Source organism: Triturus cristatus, chromosome 7 (assembly GCF_964204655.1).
Source record: "Triturus cristatus chromosome 7, aTriCri1.1, whole genome shotgun sequence".
Classification (NCBI taxonomy): domain Eukaryota; kingdom Metazoa; phylum Chordata; class Amphibia; order Caudata; family Salamandridae; genus Triturus; species Triturus cristatus.
In genome coordinates, this window is record NC_140590.1 from 516,840,676 (window position 1) to 516,859,696 (window position 19,021).

Below are 19,021 nucleotides of genomic sequence, written 5' to 3' on the forward strand. Positions count from 1 at the left end.
ATAAAGGACCAAGTGAATTGACGTTTGGCAGCAGTGCCTCCAGGGCATCCTTCCTCCGTTGGTATATCCATCATCTTGGATGTGTAGTCCACTGTGCTCCAGATGTGGCAATGATACGCTTATTTACTCCAAAACTGGTCTTGCAAACCTACCGTGCCATATCGAGGAAGCCTGCTCCAGCAGTTCTAACACCCAGGCGCCCTGTACACACGAAATGCGTGCCTCCACCTGGAAATCCCAGCAGACTAGTACTTTTTGAGTAGACAGTTGTAGCCGTAGCCACAGCAGAGGCCGCTCCTTCTCTTGCTCGCTGTCTAGTCATGGAACGCCCTCCACCTCAGAACATCACCCTGGCTGACGGGCTTCAGGAAGAGACTCAAGACCTGGCTTTTCGACTAAACCCAGCGCCTGGATGACTCACGAGTGATGTAGAAGCTGCACTTTACAAGGATTGATTGATTGATAGCCAAGCCAGATATCTCCTTTGAGTGGCACAGATTGTGCCTGCTTCTAGTAAGTGTGTAGCAAGACTATTGACAGCATAGCAAGAGTCTTGCTGCAAAGTGTTTTTTTTCTTACAGAAGGAAAAGTGCGAGCCTTCGAGATATGCTCTTTGTACGTGACATGACTACATACAGAATTTTTGCTGGTCCTACCTCTGGTCTTGCATTTCTTTGCCCGGCTGTAAGCTCTGTTACGAAGGGTTTCCACATCCACTACAACAGTTGTTCCTCTGACGTGCCCAAGTCATTCCATCACACAGCGCTATCTTGGAATTATTCAGCAGGTCGCACTGTTCATGGCTGAAGATGCAGACTTCTTTGATTGAGAATGGAAGATCCTTGACATTCTTAACGGAGTGTTCGCTGTCCAAACTGTGCTGTTGCTGGGCATTCTTAGCTGCTCTGGAGACTGAGGAAGCATTGCATGAGCTGAAAATGACCACTTGATTCACAAGCAAGCCATGGCCAGTGGCCCGACCACTTTTTGTCCAAGGGTAGTGGTGCCCAGTCTCCATCAGCGAATGATGTCCAGCTTCAGTGGCGTTCAGTCAAAGCGGGAATGGCAGCTCCGATGTTGCCTACAGCGCTTCTACTAATGTTAGTCTGTCGATTTTTAGTTTTTACAAATACGCCAATAAGATTAAGACAAATTCCATCCAAACATTAATGTGAAAGGACCCCTTAAAAGTAGCCCAATACACACCACAAACCTTCTAGAGAAGGCCAAGGTCTCGCACTTTCTAGGGCTGGGTCCGTTTCCACCCATCTGTCTCTGGGTGTCGGACTGCGTCACATTTTGCACCCCTCGGAAAACCTTTGCAGACACCTATTTTAGCCACCCCTTGAAGTAGCACTGTTGAGAGCAGCAATGTTTGTCTGAAGGTTCAGTTGTGTTGACACCGCTTCAGATGAACCCATGGCCTGATGGCCTCAATTGCCTGAAGGTGAGCTATTCTTAATTGAGTATATTTTTTGTATGTACTCCACAGGTTATTTGATGATTAATTCCCAGTGCGTAGACTTGCGTGGTTGATTTAAAGTGCGAGGCCAATGGTGTGTGAGCAAAAGACAAAGCACTTTCTGCTCAGTTACAGGTGCACACCCTGCTTTCCTGCAGTGTGCTAGCTCTTGCACCAGTTTTGCTGCCATCTGTAAAAAAAAAACAACAACTTGTGAAACACTCTCTGGACCATATAGCGTTTATCTCCAGTTCCCAGATTGTGCTGGTGTTTTTTAGCCTAATTTTTCTTTAATATCTGCAAATATTGAAGTTCATTCATCATAATCAATACAGCATAACTGTAGAAACCCAAGTGGATGCCACTTATTTGTGTTACTTTATGATTCAATGTACCTGGATCCCTAAGTTGTGCTTAGATGTGGTTAATCTTCCTTAGGTCGATTTCTATAGCCAGCTACTTGTTCATAGTGCCCGTCAGCAACCAGTCCATTGTGTAAGTAATTTAGCAGATCTACAACTAACCCCCCCCCCCCCCCCCCCCCCACACACACACCTTTCCTCGTGGCTGCACTTTCCAGGGTGGCACTGTCTCCCCATTGTCCTTCTTCTGTTACTGTGGCGTGTTCAAAGGAGCAGCAAGGCTGGGGAGGCCAGGCCTGCAGCGCTTGTGATGGCTCTGGCTCAAACTTCGATTCTTCTTGCTATCTTGTCTTCTTTCCCTAGTTGTGTTTTTGCTTAAAATTATTATGCAGAAAACTAAAATTCCTATGAGCAACGCAAACATTCAGCAGTTCTCCCCTAGACGTAAATAGGTTCAGCACGTGCAGATATGTGGCTTTGTAGGTTTGTATGTGCAAATACTTCCTATTCTGCATCTGGTCTGAAATTGCTACCCCTTCTGGTATAGTTTGTGGCATGTGGACGCCAGAGCCCTCGACGAGTGCTAGCTGAAGGGTAGTGGATATCGTCCTAGTATTCGTTTTTATTTTTATTTTTTTCAACCTATCCTTATTAACAAGATTGCACATGAAAGTTTTGCATCCATGTTGCATCCCATCTTTCATCCCAGCTCGGAGCTATCCATATATGAACCCAATAGCTTTCACTTGGATGCTCCGAGAGCAAATAGCAATAGTTGGGAAGTAATTCTACTCTGATTTTGCGAGCAATCATTTTATATCTAGTATACTAAACAGTAACATGACTACAGCTTCTTATATAAGAAGTGGTGAAAATCGAAAGGTACGGATGAAGAATAGAAAGAAAGGGGGCAGGGCGGCTGCAGCGGTCGGTCCCGGCATCCTCCTATGCAAAAAAACAGAGATTATTCTGAGGTTTGGGCTTCAGGTACTCGTAGCAGAAACCTTGTATAATGGCAGACATTCCAGTATGGGCTTCGGGTTGTCTATGTATATGCAGGAGATGATTGTCGGGCATCTGTATCGTCTAGACTTAGTGTGGATGGCGGACTCACTAGTGTCCCAATTGTATCCTGCCTAAGGATTGGTTGTCTCTTGAATGGAGGGTTTCTAACGTATGCTTCCACTCATCCAAATCTCTCTCTGCATTCTCAGCTGTACGCACCATTTGTAAACAAATTTCCTTAGCTACACCCCAGTATCGCCCTAGTATTACATTACCGTAGATCACGAAGTTGGCCAGCACCTCGATTAGGCGATTGAAATGGAACAGTTCTTAGGTCTCTACTAAGCCCTCTCTCAACCAGGCTTTCTTGCCGTCTTGTGTTTTCCCCAAAAAACTGTAGATTGGTGATTGGTTTTGAGCAGTTCTTGGGTCTCTGTTAGGGACTACTTTAGCCGTCTCACCTGCCTCTTGTTTAAACAAAAAAAAAAGGTATATGTTTTACTGGTACACATATGCACACTTCAGCATAAATGTAGTCCACTGAAGTACCAGGGGTAGTAGCCCAAGCAGTGCTTCTGTTTCTGCTTTTCTTTTACTTTTCTTTATTTTGGCGATGGGTCGCTTTTTTCTTTGCACTCTATGCATGCCAACTTAACGTTGAACAGCTTCTTTAACATTTATTTTCACTTTAAATGCTCATGACATAAGTTAGCCAAAATAAAAATGGGTAAACTTGCCAAGGACAGGGCTCTTCGTTTTGTCCCTGTTTATTGTTAAATGATTACTATTCTTGCCCAGTTTTTATTTTTCGTGAATAAAATAACCAGCACATACACCCTATTCGATTACAGCTAAATCGAAGCTCACTCTTCAAAAAGCTAAGTTAAGGAATAGGACTTGGGCGTTCCTCGCAAGTTAAAAATGATACCAGATTGTGAGATGGTTATAGCGTCCAATTACTTTCCCTGCGGTTATAGGGAATCGTGCACGAAGGCCTTTGGCCGTTCAAGTATAATAGGATTAATCGGATGTACTATTGGATTGAGGAATAATCTGGTACTATTTAGCCAAACATGCAAACCTGGTCTCTCCCTCTTTTCTAGGTCAGAGTGGCTTGGGGAAGTCTACGCTCATCAACACGCTGTTCAAATCTAAAGTCAGCCGGAAGTCCGTGCAACCAACGACAGAGGAGCGTATCCCCAAAACAATCGAAATAAAGACGGTCACTCACGGTGAGTTGTGTGCCCTGCCCATTGGGCTCCAGGTGGATTTACAATGCTTTATTTTGCAATAACCAGTTTGTTTCTAACTTAGTACAACACAGAGGACAATTTATAGCCTGGTCTCATGTGGTGTTATAGAACTAGATTTGGAAAGTAAAGACCAACGAATAATCTCCTCTAACTCCTTGTCTGTTAATTCCTCAGGATTTCCTTAATTACCAGCTAGCTAATCTTTTGTCACATGCTCACCAGCTTCAGGTATGCTGAAACCACTTCTGATTGGCTTCTGATAAACCTATGGAATACAAAGAAAACAATAGCTTTTCCTTATTCTTGCCCGCGATATCTAGTGAGAAACCTTTCTTACTGGTCTAGGATACTGGATACCAAGACACTCGTGCGGTTCTGTTTACCATAAAGTAGTTTTCTGGTCCAATAGTTCTGGCTTACTCTTGGGTGGTACTGAAAGGTCTATGACGAAATCAAATAGTAACAACATTACTCCACTGATGAGAAGATCCTAAGAATGCCTATAGGTTTTTTTTGTTGCTTCAGTGGACTGCCGCTGTTCTTGCTGAACTGCAGAGGCGAGAGTCTATTTCATCGCCTAGAAAGACTCCTCTCGAGCAGAGAACCGTGAAGCTAATTGATGCACACCACCTTGGTTGTGTTTCTTCCAACTTTGGGTTTCTCAACTCATGTGTAATCCAGGACCTAAGAGACAATGGCTGGCCCCTCTAGATAAATTATTCTCTAATGCAACCCTAAATTCTTTCTCCACCACTATTCTGATGATAAACCTTAAAGTAATTTCCCATAGGTGAAATGCCAATGACTTAACACCAGTCTGTCTAATGAGATATTGGGAATCCTACTGCAGACCTAATCCTGCCATGACAAATTTGTTGGACTCTTGTCCTTCAAAAATCCTCACGCCTCTGCCTTTGTAATCCAGGGCAGATTTAGTTTTACCTTAATTGCACTCTGCATTGCCTGGATTGCTTTCACTCGATGTACTGCTGCCTTGATTTTGAACACCACTTATGTGCCACTATGAGATAATGTGGTTTGAATACATTGATTTAAACTTGCTTTGTGGTCATGTGTCCTCTTTTCCTTGACGGAAATAGCGTATATTGAATTTATTGTGCAAATTTAGAAGTATGTGCTCATTTCAGACCAGCTCTAAAGCAATAAATCTTTCAGAGGAACAACTTTTTTTTTTTTTAAACAATGAATTGGGTTGCAAGTCGAGCATGAAAGACTGCTATTAATAAAACTTCCTTTGGTTCCACTTGGATTCATAGAGCAGTGAAATCAGTGAGTACTAAGAGTTGATACTTTTTCTTTATAAAATCGGTTTGGAGTCCAACTTTAGGTAACAATCCCTTAACAGAAATGGCAGCTACCACCCAATAAATGGTTGGAGCCTATTGGCCCAGGTAAAAATAAATAAATAAGCCCCTATCCCTCGAATACCAAATGTGGGCTCTTGTGCCAATGTTACTAGGTCGAGAGTCGACGTACCAAGAGGTGATAATCTTCCAACATGTAACTCTAAATTGGGCCACAGGTCTTCAGAGTTTAGTGATGTAAGACAGAAGTAAGTAAATTCAGCTACTTAGTTGGCAATTGTTGTCCAAAATCTTAATTATTTTAATGGAGTGGATGTTACTTTTGATTGCTTTCGATGGTGCGTATTATTTCCTGTTGTGCGCACATCCTACCTAGAGCCTCTCTTAGTAGTATCGTAAGCTATTTGTCCAACTAGAGATCTTCTCACATTGGAGTCAGGATTTGTCTGGTCACTGATCCATAGCTAAATCTTGACACCATGTCCATTGGAGTGACTCTGTATAGATGCAGAAATGGCTTCTGAAATTTCTTGACATGTTCACTGAAGAAGAATGTGGCCAAACGGCTAGGGCGGTGGACCTCTGAGCTAGGGAACCGGGTTAGAGTGTCGGCAGGAACACTCCACATTCTTTGAGTCTGGGCAAATCACTTAATCTCCCCATGCCTAACTAAAATGAATGTGTCAGTCTGTAACGTAACTGGTGCTTGTGTAAAGCGCTCTGATACCTTCGGGTCTAGTTCGCGCTATATAAAACTCTGCAAAAATTTTAAAAAACGACCGTTAGTAGTCCAGGGAGGGACAAGCAGTAGTAGAACTTTGTCCCAGCTGGAGAAATGCACACACTTCATTCATCAGTAAACCTTTTGCGAGGGCCGTTTAGGACTTAAGTATTCTGGCTACAGGGGCCTAGTCATTTGTGAGCCGGAAGGAGTTTTGGCCAGGGTTCAGCTCATTGTCGGAGTTTTTTGCTGGCCAGTTACCACATTAGAGAGAATTTGTACCATCCCCCTTGCCAGAATATTGATCAACATCTGGCCTGGGCTGGCTGGATGTGTATTCAATCCAGAAACCTCAACTATGTAAATGGGAACATATGCGTCTGACATTGGCTTGGTTTGTTAGTAGGGAGCCACCGTACTGCACTTTGATGTATATCAAGAAGAATTAATTAACGCATACTTAAGACAACGTCTAGGCGGAGGTTATGGAGAGCATCTTGTTTTTGAGCAGTTCAATAGTTAATCGTGGGTCTGCAGCCTCCATCCCTAGGGGTGAATTAAATGATTGCTTCCCCATTGGTGGTAAAATCCCACCTACCATGCAGTCCATCTTTTGGGTCCTTCATTATCTGGCCAGAGGCCACAACGTAGAGCTGGCACACATTAGGAGAAGTGTACAAAAACACAATGTGGGAGCCTGACTTGTAGCTCTGGCTGTGCGTTCTTATTTGGTGCAAATAATCTGCCATTTTCTCTGCCTTCTATAACAATGTCTACTATTTGACTTTGTCTTTACTCCTACACTATCATCCATGCATCATTTCTTGTCCAAGCCGTTTGAGTTCTTCTGATTAAATATTCACCCCCACCACGCCCCTACCACTGAGCCTTCACACAATTATTTCCTTGTTTTTCTGTTCGAGCAGAACCGCAGCTGTGATGTGCTGACCCCGTCCCATTTATCATCTTTCTTTTTTTTCCATATTCCTACAAATAAATAAAACATGCAAAATTGGCCCTTTTTACCCTATGAACTTTAACCACTGGGCCAGCACTGCTCTCTCCATATATGGCCTGGATGCAATCCAGCTAGAAGGATGACTCAACTGAGCCTGGAAGAGGCTCTGTTTCATGACACAGTTTCAATCTCTAAAAGGAAAATCGTATTTATCTCTCTGCACAAACCATGAAATATTTCAGAAATGGCTCCTTTGCAAATTATCTAATGTAAGGCATTGTGCAAAATCGGAGTCCCTGATTGGAAACTGTAACTACATGCTTAATATACGCGGAACGTCTGAGGTCTATTCAGTATTCACGAAAAAAACACATTCATTAAATATTTACACTATCACTGATCCTTACCATGCTATTGATTCCTCTGCGGGTGGTTTAATATTTAAGATGGACAACCAAAATATCAGCCAAAGATCTCAAATTTGGGTTTGGTATGATTAGTTTTTTAGCTTGAAATATTATACAGCTGGAACTCACAGTGGGTCGTCCAGGCTACCAAACCGTAGGTCCTCACAGTTTGAGAATGACAATCCAAGTCCACGTTCTATGATGATGATGATAAATAAAAAATGATGACATTGGTACCTCCAGGACCAAGATCTCCTACTTGGTCTAATATCCAGTATGCCACAAGGATTTTGCAGTTTAGATGCAGTTTGGGCTCAACCCCAAATCCCTTCTACCTAATATGCTAAGGAGGAACCAGGATTTGTGATTGAGCACCAACTGCACTTTTAATATTGCAAAATCTCTGGCACTGTAATGGCTGAAAAGAGTCTTGGTGAGTAACCAGTCTCATGAAATGTAAATCTACCCTAAATCTTGTGAAAGTTAAAATCCTCTGTGCTTCTCCTTCAGGTGGAGCAAAGTAGGCTGCCACAAACAGGAGTGATCTAGGATGGATTGGGGTTACGCATGATCATCATGCTCTGTCCTTCAATATCTCCTTCAGGTCTGCAAACCTCTTATGAATCAGACTGCTGTATCTGTGTGCATAGTAGGCCTGAAAGATTCCTATAGAACCTGGTCGTCTTGCATCCTCAAGACGACATCCACACTGGATTTAGTCTAATAGGGCTACTCTTGTTACCCAGATTAGGGCCCAACTTCCCTCCAAACTAGGCGGCATAGATTTTTCCTACCCCAATGGTTCATTCAGAGGCCTAGACGTGTTCCTGTAGTAAAGTATAAACAAAAACTCCAGGCTCTATTTCTGGTTAAGTTGGTGGTGCAACAGTGGAACAGTTGAATAGAACCTTCTACCTCCATAAACCTTGTCTACATTTGCATTCTGTGCATTATCCTTTTCTTTAGCAGTTGTGCTCCCTCCATTTAGCAGCTGCGTTTTAAGGACCCCTTTATTCAGATTTAAAAGTTAGGTCATTTACAACTGGAGTAATTTAGGTGACTTGAAAACCCAGGCTCCACCACACTGTAGAAACTATGGTCATACTTTCATTTTCTGACTGTAGTACGAGGGCCATCTGTAACCCAACCAAGATGCAGATTGTTGGTTACAATCATTTTCCAAATAATGGTTGGTTTGGACTGAAAGATGGTGCGTATAATTTCAATGACTCCAAAATGTATTCATTTTATGGCTTGCGTTTTTTAATTTGGAGATTAAGAATTCACACAATGCTCCGCTTCTTGCCCAAATGTCCTCAAGAAGATATACACTCTTGGTGGGCATCTCTTTTTCTATGCTGCTGCCTCAGCTTTTGAGGTTCTTGTGGGGAAAAAACATAACATTTCAATGTGTTTTTTTTTTTTTTTTTTTCCTCTTTTTTTAGTGATGGCATCTGATCTTGAGTTGTAGTCCCTTTGCTGTAAATGTGCCACAGGATTCGGCCTCGGATGCTGAAAGATCGCTTTCTTTTTATATTTTTATTTTTTAGGGCAAGTGGCACGAGAGGAAGAAATCACTTGATCTTGCAACAAAACTGTTCATTGTGCAGGTCTGACCTTACCAAAAGTTCCCAGCCTACAATCGACACTTAAAACCCATTGGTACAGAAATCAAGGAAGTGCCTGAAAACGGGAACCTGTGCTATATCGATACTGTCTTCAGCCTAAAATATAATTTGGGGATTTTTAAACTGAGGCAACAGATCCCAGTTCAGAAGTTCCTGGCAGTGACTTCATACAAATTGCTCATGGGCCCGGCATCCAAACCATAAAAAAGCGGGTTTCAAAACCACTTCTTTTTTTCTTAACCTCGAAAGTGATCGGATATAGGTCTGTGCCAAGAACCGTTCTCTGTCCATTTTCTGTGGCCATCAAGTTTTTAAAGTCTTTTAGCACTAAAAGATCAGTTTCATTTGTAGACTCAATTGGATCCTATGCTATTCCAAGGAAAACAATCTCCCTTAGTGATCAAGGAAGGGATGACCTATGGTAAAATACCATGCACCATTAGTACCACACGGAGGGGACTTGGGAGCACGCTGTATGCGTTTAGTAGATAAAGTTGATCTTCACCATAATGAAATTTGTTGTTCACCCTCTGGGTCTGTTTCTGGTGAAATGATTGTCATTATAGTCTTATTGGAAATCAATGTAGTCCTCTCGTCCCTTCTCAAAGATTGGTCTTTGGCAGACGAGCCAATTCAATCATTTTAAAGATTGATAGGAAATGAATTCCCTAAAAGATGGTCAGGCCATTAGGATGTCTTTTTCAATATTAAAAAAACATTTTTGCTTCAACTGCTCACGTTAATCCCACATTATACTTTTTAATGGGTAGAGCCGTAAATGAATAATTGTCTGTGATGAAACCATAGATCTCTAATGGCCAACCTTACATCTCGCCACCCAGTTTCTTGAAAAAATATTAGTATGGCACCCTCTGGATATGTTAAACTGTTAAAGAATCTCGAGATTAAGAGGCCACCACAACAGAAATTCCATCAAAATCCTATAAGCGTTTAGTAGTTTGAAGGAAAGCTCCCGTTCTTAGGCGTAAGAGCGTTGTTCATACTCTAGTCATGAAATAAACCTGCATTGTCCCGTGAGCTTTCAGGAATTTTAAAACCACCTTACTGATTACTACGTTTAGAAAATTGGTCGCATCACCCAAGGCTTGGCATGTTTGATTACAGAAAAAAAAAACATTGAGCGATCTTTAAGATGGATTCCCCTTAAAAATGAATATTGCAATAGCGTCTTGAAGTTTCTTCTTTGATCTTTCTGGTATGTTCTGGACAGTTCTATCGCCATAGCTATTGTATCAAGCTCTGTGATGCAGAGGGTGTTCAGGGAACCCTTCTCTTCACCTACTCTAGATCTCTAATGTGGGGAAGGGCGGAATGTGGGGTGTTATGTGAAGTCAAACTATGCTGGATGGTTTAGGGAATCTGGTAACTTTTCATATGTCCAAGAAATTAGTGATTTTGTGAGCTCGCCCCCTTGGCTTGAAATGCCCTGCACCTTTACGGCATCGGGAGGGCTGGAGATGCCTAAGAAAGGAGATGTCTCCTCTTAAAGGAACACTATTTGTTTCCAAATTTCCACAGTCATGACTGTTACGTGATGTGTGGTTTGTTCATCTGAAAGTTATGTCTTCATCTTGTTCCACCATTGTTATTTTAGAAACCCTTATGTCAAGGGGACATTTTTTGTAATGTTTTTGAGCCAGTGAATGGTGATAGCTTGACAAGTTACCAAATGTTTTAACATTTTCCGGCATTGGTGAGATTGCCACCCAGACTAAGAGTTTTCATTAAGATGCTGTTCTTCCTCACTCTGCTTCCGCCCCCCCCCAAATTGGACCTCTAGCACACTGCTCCTAATCCTTGCTTTCCATATTTTAATGGACACCATAGGTGCTTTTAATTTTCTGTCAAAACCTATTATATACTTTAAAGATTTTTTTTAGTGGTGATAAAACTTTTCACATTTCTCACAAATGAATTTTCTTTGAAGCTCTCACCCTAGTACAGTGGACTTTCCACAATGTCGGACCCGGCTATCTGAACAAACAATCCGAGAGTACCGTCCTAGCAGAAACCTACATTCCAGCAAGGCTCACCTTCTAGTAATCACACGGTCCAAAAAATCCAGGCGTGGTAGGACTTCCTTCCTAGTATGCACTGTCAAGATCTGGAACTGCCTCCCCATTCAGCTCAGAAGCACAGAATCTGAATCTGCCTTGCGCAAAGCCCTAAAAGCTTACCTGTTCAGCCAATAATTCACCCGCTCTCCGTCCTCCTCGCCATGTTACTTTGTTCATAGCACCGGGACACTCCATTTTGAATAGATGTTTGCACTATACAAATCTCTTCATTCATCCATTCTATGGGTAAAGTACCATTTCAGATTTGTCGGGAAGCACGTTCAGAATATCATATGGTAGTTTATTTCTTTAGCCTCTAGCATTATGCATGCATCAATTTGGAGCAAAATACTTTGTGCTCTGCAAAACGTCTGTCCTATCGCAAATCCTGAATTAGTTTGGGTTGACTTGCCTTTCTAGGCAAGCTGTAAATTTAAGATACTTTAACCAATTGGAAGTTTAGAATAGATTCAAGACCCACATGGTCCAGCACACCATGACTTGAGAAAATGTGCACTGCCTATTTAACCAGATCATTCCAGAAAAAGGATCCCTTTCAAAGTTTGGCTGAAGAGGAACATATTGTGACCTTTTCTGTTTTTTACTTTTTCTTATATATTTTTTTTAAATGGGAAATAACTTGATGATCAAGGATGGTGGCTCAGTAGCCATGAAGAGCCTTCATGCACTGCCAGTCATGAACATTGTGGGATTGGCATAGCTGTTTGGTGGATGGGGTAAAGTGAAGGCATCACACAAATGCTGTATCGATGAACAGAAATAGGTTTGGCTATTGGAAAATGTTGTCATTGTTTTAAAATAATTGTTGAAAATGCATAGCTAATGCACATCTACCCCCACATCCCCAAAAAAGTGAAACACTTTATAAAAATCTTCCTGAAATTGAAATATGTTTAGGGGTTTGAGCAATGCTCCTATAAATCTACACGAGAAAAAGATTTTGACTTTCCTAATCTAAGAAATGGGTAGATATACTATGGTAATGGGGAAACATTTTTGATAGGTAGTTAAGATTGCGTTATGTACTGTGTTTATGATGAACACTTAAACCAGGTTGCCAAATAGTAACTTTTTAAAATATACTTCTATTTGAATACTTGCTCAACTTCTTCCCTTTTTTCCCTTTTCTAGATATCGAGGAGAAGGGAGTACGTATGAAGCTGACAGTTATTGACACACCAGGATTTGGGGATCACATCAACAATGAAAACTGGTGAGAAACTGAAGGGTCATTTTGGTCTGGAGTGAGCAGTGGAGGCAATTATCCTTGGCAGCCTGTATCACTGGTACATCACGGCCAATGTATATTTACTCCATACGAAGATGTGTGGTTATAACAGTTGAGCTGTCTACTTTGAAAGTATAAGACCAGTTCTAATTGGGTCTTGCTCGTTGATCTAAGCCCGGCCTGATGGCTCAGTGGACTAATGATTCCACTCCAGGGATCTATTTGACCTGGCGGCCACTGGTTTGAATCCCAGTGTGTCATCGCAGCCTTTTAGAGGTTGATAAAATGAGTACCATTGAGTTGGGTAACAAACTTCTGTTATTTCAGTGCCAAGATACCCTTCTTGGGGTGCACTTCAAAAATGGATGTTAAATCAGATATGTAAACGAAGAGTCAAAGTACAATAACTTTTAGACCATCTGTTGCATCACAGGATATGGTTTTACCCATGTGCTTCCCTAGGAAATCGCAGGATATGGATTCAAAAATCTGTGTGGGAAACTAATACATAAATGATCAAAGGTATAGTAGCAATTGGGCACTACATGTGTAGAAATGCCCTACATGATGTCTGCTTGTACCTGTTTTTGTGCCGATAATTGCCCATCAGTTCCTTTCTGGCTGATAAGACATGGATTTCAATAAAATCAACTTTTTCTTCTTTGGTTACTAGACTCTGGAAACTTCTAATTTCAAAGAAGTCTTTGAAGCATATGGGCCTTAAGGATAAATGTATGGCTTGCTACTTCTTATTAGCATCCATGACTCCTGCCACCCACTTCCGAAGGGCCTGAAAGAATCAGTATGTTGTATTCCTTTCATAGGTTGAGGCCGCGCCTTATGATTAACTAGTGGCCTCTAGCGAGACGTAGATCACGAGGATGGTCTTAGCCAGTCTCTAACTTCTGCTTCCTTTCAGCTGGCAGCCCATCATGAAGTTCATCAACGATCAATACGAGAAGTACCTTCAGGAGGAGATCAATATCAACAGGAAAAAGCGGATTCCAGACTCCAGGGTGCACTGCTGTATATACTTCATTCCAGCCACTGGCCACGCGTGAGTACCTGCGTACTTGTTTACAGACTTTTGTAAAGCGCTGCGGTGTCTGGGATAGAGGGGGAAAATGGAGTATAAACAATACGCATCGCAGGGTAGCTTAGTCCACCCGGCTGCGGTGGCCTCTATCCAGCCGTCTTTATCCTCTACGGTTACGAGTGTGCTTTGTTGTTGGCCAGCTTGGAAAGAATGGAGTGCTCTCTGTACACTTTGTTCTAGAGACTGGTCAAAGGTACCGGTCTGTGCAGTCAGATGTGACAGAAGTTTATGAACTCGTCTTCTCCAGCAGTACACTGTCACTCTACTGGGGGGTCTGATGGGAGACTTCAACCTGTCTGGCCTGCTGCATGCTACATCAATGTGTCCCATCCTACTTGGTACAGAATGACTTGCACCAAAAGCAAAATCCTTTCTTAAATGTAAGCGTTCTCTGCTGCATGTGTTGGTTTAGTTTTAGACGCCTCCTTGTTGTTTGGTTAGCTGTAATGTTTTGTTTCACATATAGAAAGAACCCTGGCTTTACACGTGCACGCCTATATGATAGTTCTCTCCTAAAGCTTCATACAGATCTCTTGCTTTTGCACCTGTGATGTTTGTTCGGGAGTGGTTTGCTTGTCCCGTGCTGTATTTCTGCACAGCACTAGCTGGGGCTTGTTTCTGGTGAACAGTTGTTTGCTTCTTGCAATACTGTGGCTGTGCATTACAAAGCTGTCTGAAGTGTGTGTCGTTGGCTCATTTCTCCGACCCCCTCTGACGTCTTATTTCTTGCTCTGCTTGAGCTCTTGTGTGTTTTTATATTTTCTTTAATCCAATGGTCGACAGACGAGGTTTGGCTCCATCCAGAGGTGGCTACGTGCCCAGAAATTGTAGTTCCCTCCGAGCCGCTTAACTCTTGGCTGAAGGAGGTGCTTGTGCGCTTATGCTATTGAATACAAAGGTCGGTCAGGTTGAGTTAATAAAGTATGCAGCAGGGTCGTGCACTTACTGGGAGACGGAGCATCGCAACCCGGGCGTTTACTCTTGAAACGATTGGTTTCTAAGGGGGCACCACGGTGCTGCCCTCCCTGCAGAGCATTCTAATCCTGTTGAAGGGGGGTTTATAATGAGAATAGTCGTGCAACAGGGGGCCAGAATAGGAGGGGGCGGGTAATAGAAAACCAGGCAGCAGAGGTGGTGCGGGGGGAGTGGAGGGGTTCAATCATTGGGCAGTGATGCAGCGAAGGTTGGATGCAAAAGCAGTAGCAGCGAGGCCTGGAGCGGGTGACTCCTCCCCTCCACTAAATGAGGGTGGGGTGGTGTGTGTAAGGGGGGCACGACCACCAGAAGACGCAGCAGTGAGCTGCTGCTGGTGCCTTTGGAGTTCTATTCATTCTTGTTTCTGTCATTCTTGTTTGCAGCTCTGCAGCACGCCCTAACGTTTTGAAGCTAGTGCGTGTTCGTCATATTTTGAAAACTGCCATTTCTAAAAACATGTCAAAACTTGAATAAGGTCTTGTCTGTCGAGTTTTGCTCGGCGCTTGTGCTAGGGGCGTTGAAATACGGGGGGCGGTGGGGGGCGTCTCTGGCAGAGAGCGGTCGTGCAGCATTCTTGAGCCCACATGTGCTTCTTGGAATGCAGCGGCCTGTGCTGAGCCGCTAGAACACTGCTCGAGAATGCGGCGTCGGACTGGTGCCTGGAGGACGCCTCGGATAGGCACGTCCGGCAAGGTGACGTCCAAGGTGTCCGGAAAATTGTGTCCCAACCGGTGAGAAAGCAGGAGTGACTAAAAGCCCCATCCATTTAGAAGTGCAAGCTTGTGGGTTTTATAAGTTCAGTTACTAACCGCGCATGGCGCCCTGGCTTCTTTGTTTTTGTGCTCCACGGACTGTGTTGTAGTGTGTAAAGTAGTTATTATGCTACTGCTATGCTAAATGGCACTTTACTCTGCTCAAACGTTTCTAGGAGTCTGAGCGTGGACCTACCTGTAGTAAATTGTCGTGTTCGGCCCTAAAGCTCTCCAATATTATACCTGGTCTGTGGGTGCATTGCACTGTCTTACAGAACCCCAGTATCCTGTGAACTGGGGCCCACGTTAATGATGTCAGACTGGAAGTGATGCTGCAAGAGCGGAACATTGAATGCGCCGCCATTTTAATCTCCACGCGATATGTCCACGCTTCACTGATGGAGATAGTTTTCCCTTCAATCACAAACCATCTTAAAGGTTTTTATGGAGTTTGGGGAGAGAGCATGTGTTTGTTTCTGGGGTTTCATTTATAATAGTTTGACTTTTGATCTGCTGGCACAATGGCTTCTGTCTACCTGGTATTTACGGCGGCCATGTTGTGTGTGATGGAACCACAAAGAGTAGAAGAGTGGTGCGGGTCAGTTTTTCCGAGAGGGTGTACAATTCATGAAGATGAGGGGGAGCTACTGCCAAGCAATCTCACGAAAACTACCTGCGACTTGTGCCGCTTCCCGATTGGGATCGTCGCTTGCTTGAAAAAACGTTTATGCAGCAACGCAAATACTCTTTAGAAGGATGCTGAAGCGACGCAGTGGCTGATGGGTATCCATTAGGCACTTGGAGTCTACCAGTCTCTTAGAAAACACGTCATTCCTTTAACTGATATTTGGTTTTATATGTTTGCTATCTGAATACATATCAAAGCTACCACCACTGGTAGCCAGTGACTGCTGCAGTGGTATTTTAGGTATTTTGTTTATCTTTGACTGTTCCTGTATGTTGACTTTTATTCTGATGCATTGTTGCTAAAATGCTGCTTGTTCTTGGTTCTGGCTTGTTACTGATGCATATTTGTTTTGATAACGGCGGCCTGCAGATTATGTGCATTCTGTTTCCTTAGCCAGCGAGACTTCATACTTTGCCACTAGTGCCTTATGGTTGAGATGGGAAAGTCGATCACACAGTCCACATTGGTACTTGGAACTACCGGGGTCTCTTGCTAGAGTGGTCCTCTCCGCACAGAGGGCGGACGCACTTGAAAGGGTCCTGATGTACAAAGCCCAGGCTCGGGTGAACCCCAGGAGCCTGCTACATTCCTCTGGCAGCTTGTGAAGTTTCTGTAACTTGGCTTCAGTTCAGTATTAGAAAGTCAGCCCAGCACATCCTCACTCTGCAGGAAGGCCATTATTATTTATTGGGGAGGTTTTTTGTTAAAACCCAGATCACACCCAAGGCTTGGTACAGTAGGTCTGTCTATACATCTGAAGGCGAAGCATATAAACACATAAATATTAAACCTTGGTGAGTTAGAATTGGTACCTTGGAGGGCTGTCCATCTCACTGGAATATATGCATGCATATTCCTCGACAAGGCTGTGTGACTAGATGCGGTGTGGAAATGGTAGATGGGCTCCTTTTAGTCTACCCTAAACGGATTTTCAAGTAGGTGAAACAAGGGTTGAGATCACTGGTGCCTACAGGAGTTACTTACAGGAAGTGGCATCTGGCAGCAGTGGGTCAAGTGGAGGCCGTCTCCAGGTGTAGAAGGCACATATTTGGCTGCGCTCTTTCATGCATGGCCAAACTAGTCTTTGAGTAGACTAACGCTGACCTGCTCAGTTCTTTCCATCTGGGTGGCCCCACTCTGTGGACATAGAACTGAAGAAAACGATCACGTTCCAGACTGTGTTCCAAAGGGTTAGAACCATTCCGCATGCAGTGTTTGACAGGGTCCACTAAGGTACAATGAGGAGCACCCTTTCTTTCCAAACCTATATTTGAGTGATTTTTCCCTGTCACTGGGCAGCAACGGTGGTGTGCTTACTTTGGAGATTAACCCTGCAACTCCACCCCCATTGATGTGATTGCACAGTACATTCTGCGACTGCGTGATTGTGCACAATCCTTTATCTGTGTTGTGCCTGAGCAGTAGCCAGTGCCACTCTGCCAGGGAATCCTCCCCGACTCTCACAGATTGGAACTGAGCATGGACCCCTTCCCCCGCCTGCCACCCAATCTCCATCACCACAATCGCATCACAGCAGCCTACCCACCACTGATTGACTGTTAACACAATTGAGCAGCAGATACACAACACCCTCACCAGCCCCAAGTGCTTGAGCATCAGTAGCTTTTATAAATACTCACTGGTGCGACTGACCGCCCACATCCACTAGACCGCTGACCAACCAGAGCAGCAGACCGCCGCTCCTTCCATGTACCGTTCACCCCACCCACTGATGCGATTTAGAAACGCCGTTTACCATGGTTGGGATGGGTTTTTCCTTACTCGTCGTGGGAGTATTTAAAGGCTCCAGTAGCGAAGGGGATTTCCAGGTCTGGTCTCCTTCCAGAGCAGTAGCTGCTGCTGCTAGTTGGAAAGTTTGGGTCCCAAGGGTAAATAAGAGAAGGTGAAGGAGAAGAGGTGTAACAAGCTTTCGCAATGCAAATAGGACTGGCTTATAAATGAAAGTGCCTCTTTAGTCATTGATGGGTATAGCCCAGAGGTTTCAAACCTTTTCTGTAAGAAGAGCTACTTGTGTTCAGTAAAACCTTTCTCGAGCTACTAATCTTACTAGTGACCGCATCAGACATGATTACATTAGTGGCCATCAAATGCACGATTACCATCAATGGTGACCTGGTCACCTCAGTGCGATAGTCACTGTTGCCAGTAAAGAAATGTTTGTCACTGTAGAATGCCTCTAAATGGGAAATGCCTAACAGCCATAACTTCAGTGCAGCTGGCAACCCAAAACAATAAGCCTCATCCACCCAGCACGATTAATCCCTAAAATGCCCTTTTTTAGTACACTTTACAAATGAGTTTTTATCCAAATCTTAGCATAGGAGTCCAGCAAAGACACTATTTTTTTTTTCTCTTGAATAGACACTTTAGTATACGTATGTTAATTCAACTAAGTAAAAGCTTCTAATTTAGAAAGCTGGGAGAGCTACTTGGAGATCGCTTTAGAACCACCAGTAGCTGTAGAACCACCAGTAGCTCACGAGCTACTCGTTTGAAAAGCCTGGTATAGCCACTCAATAAATACATGCACTTGGTCTTTCATTATTGCACTCTTGCGTGTATTTGTCCACCGACTGAGTTGACGTATTCTCCCACTTGCATAACTATAATGAAAATCGCACTCAAACGTAAGTAAGATAAACTACGAATAGAATCGTGCTGCCTCCTTAACATTGGAGGCATGTGCTTGCAACAAGAGAATAAATTAGACATACCAGCAGTTGGCCATCTTGCAATTGTATAGTACATAGTGTATCATTCTAGAGGGCCACCATGGCTTCCACACTTATGGGGCTGCATTATACATGCAGTGCGTGCTCCTTCATTGCGCTGGCCGCACCTTCTAGAAAGGTGCGGCCAGCGCAATGACAGAAAGTGGGCCGTATTAGGATGAATGCGCTGTTTGATTCCCTTTGCCTCTACGCTCGTGCCAGATTACACTCCTTTTCATGGAGCTCGCCCCCATGCAAATGAGGGAACACCCCTGAAGATAACGCTATTGGTATTACAGAAGGGGTGCACAGTGTCTGCACAGTGTCTGC

At 43.5% G+C, this 19,021-nt stretch overlaps 1 protein-coding gene across 7 annotated transcripts in view; it reads left to right on the forward strand.

The window, feature by feature from the left end:
• The window catches only part of SEPTIN9 (septin 9), an 844,294-nt gene that overhangs the window by 790,573 nt on the left and 34,700 nt on the right, over positions 1–19,021 (forward strand). For all 7 annotated transcript variants that reach the window (XM_085616876.1, XM_085616877.1, XM_085616878.1 and 4 more), the window contains 3 exons: positions 3,933–4,061; positions 12,352–12,433; positions 13,368–13,505. In XM_085616876.1, the coding sequence (XP_085473002.1) occupies positions 3,933–4,061; positions 12,352–12,433; positions 13,368–13,505 (349 nt within the window). The remainder of the gene's footprint in view (positions 1–3,932; positions 4,062–12,351; positions 12,434–13,367; positions 13,506–19,021) is intronic.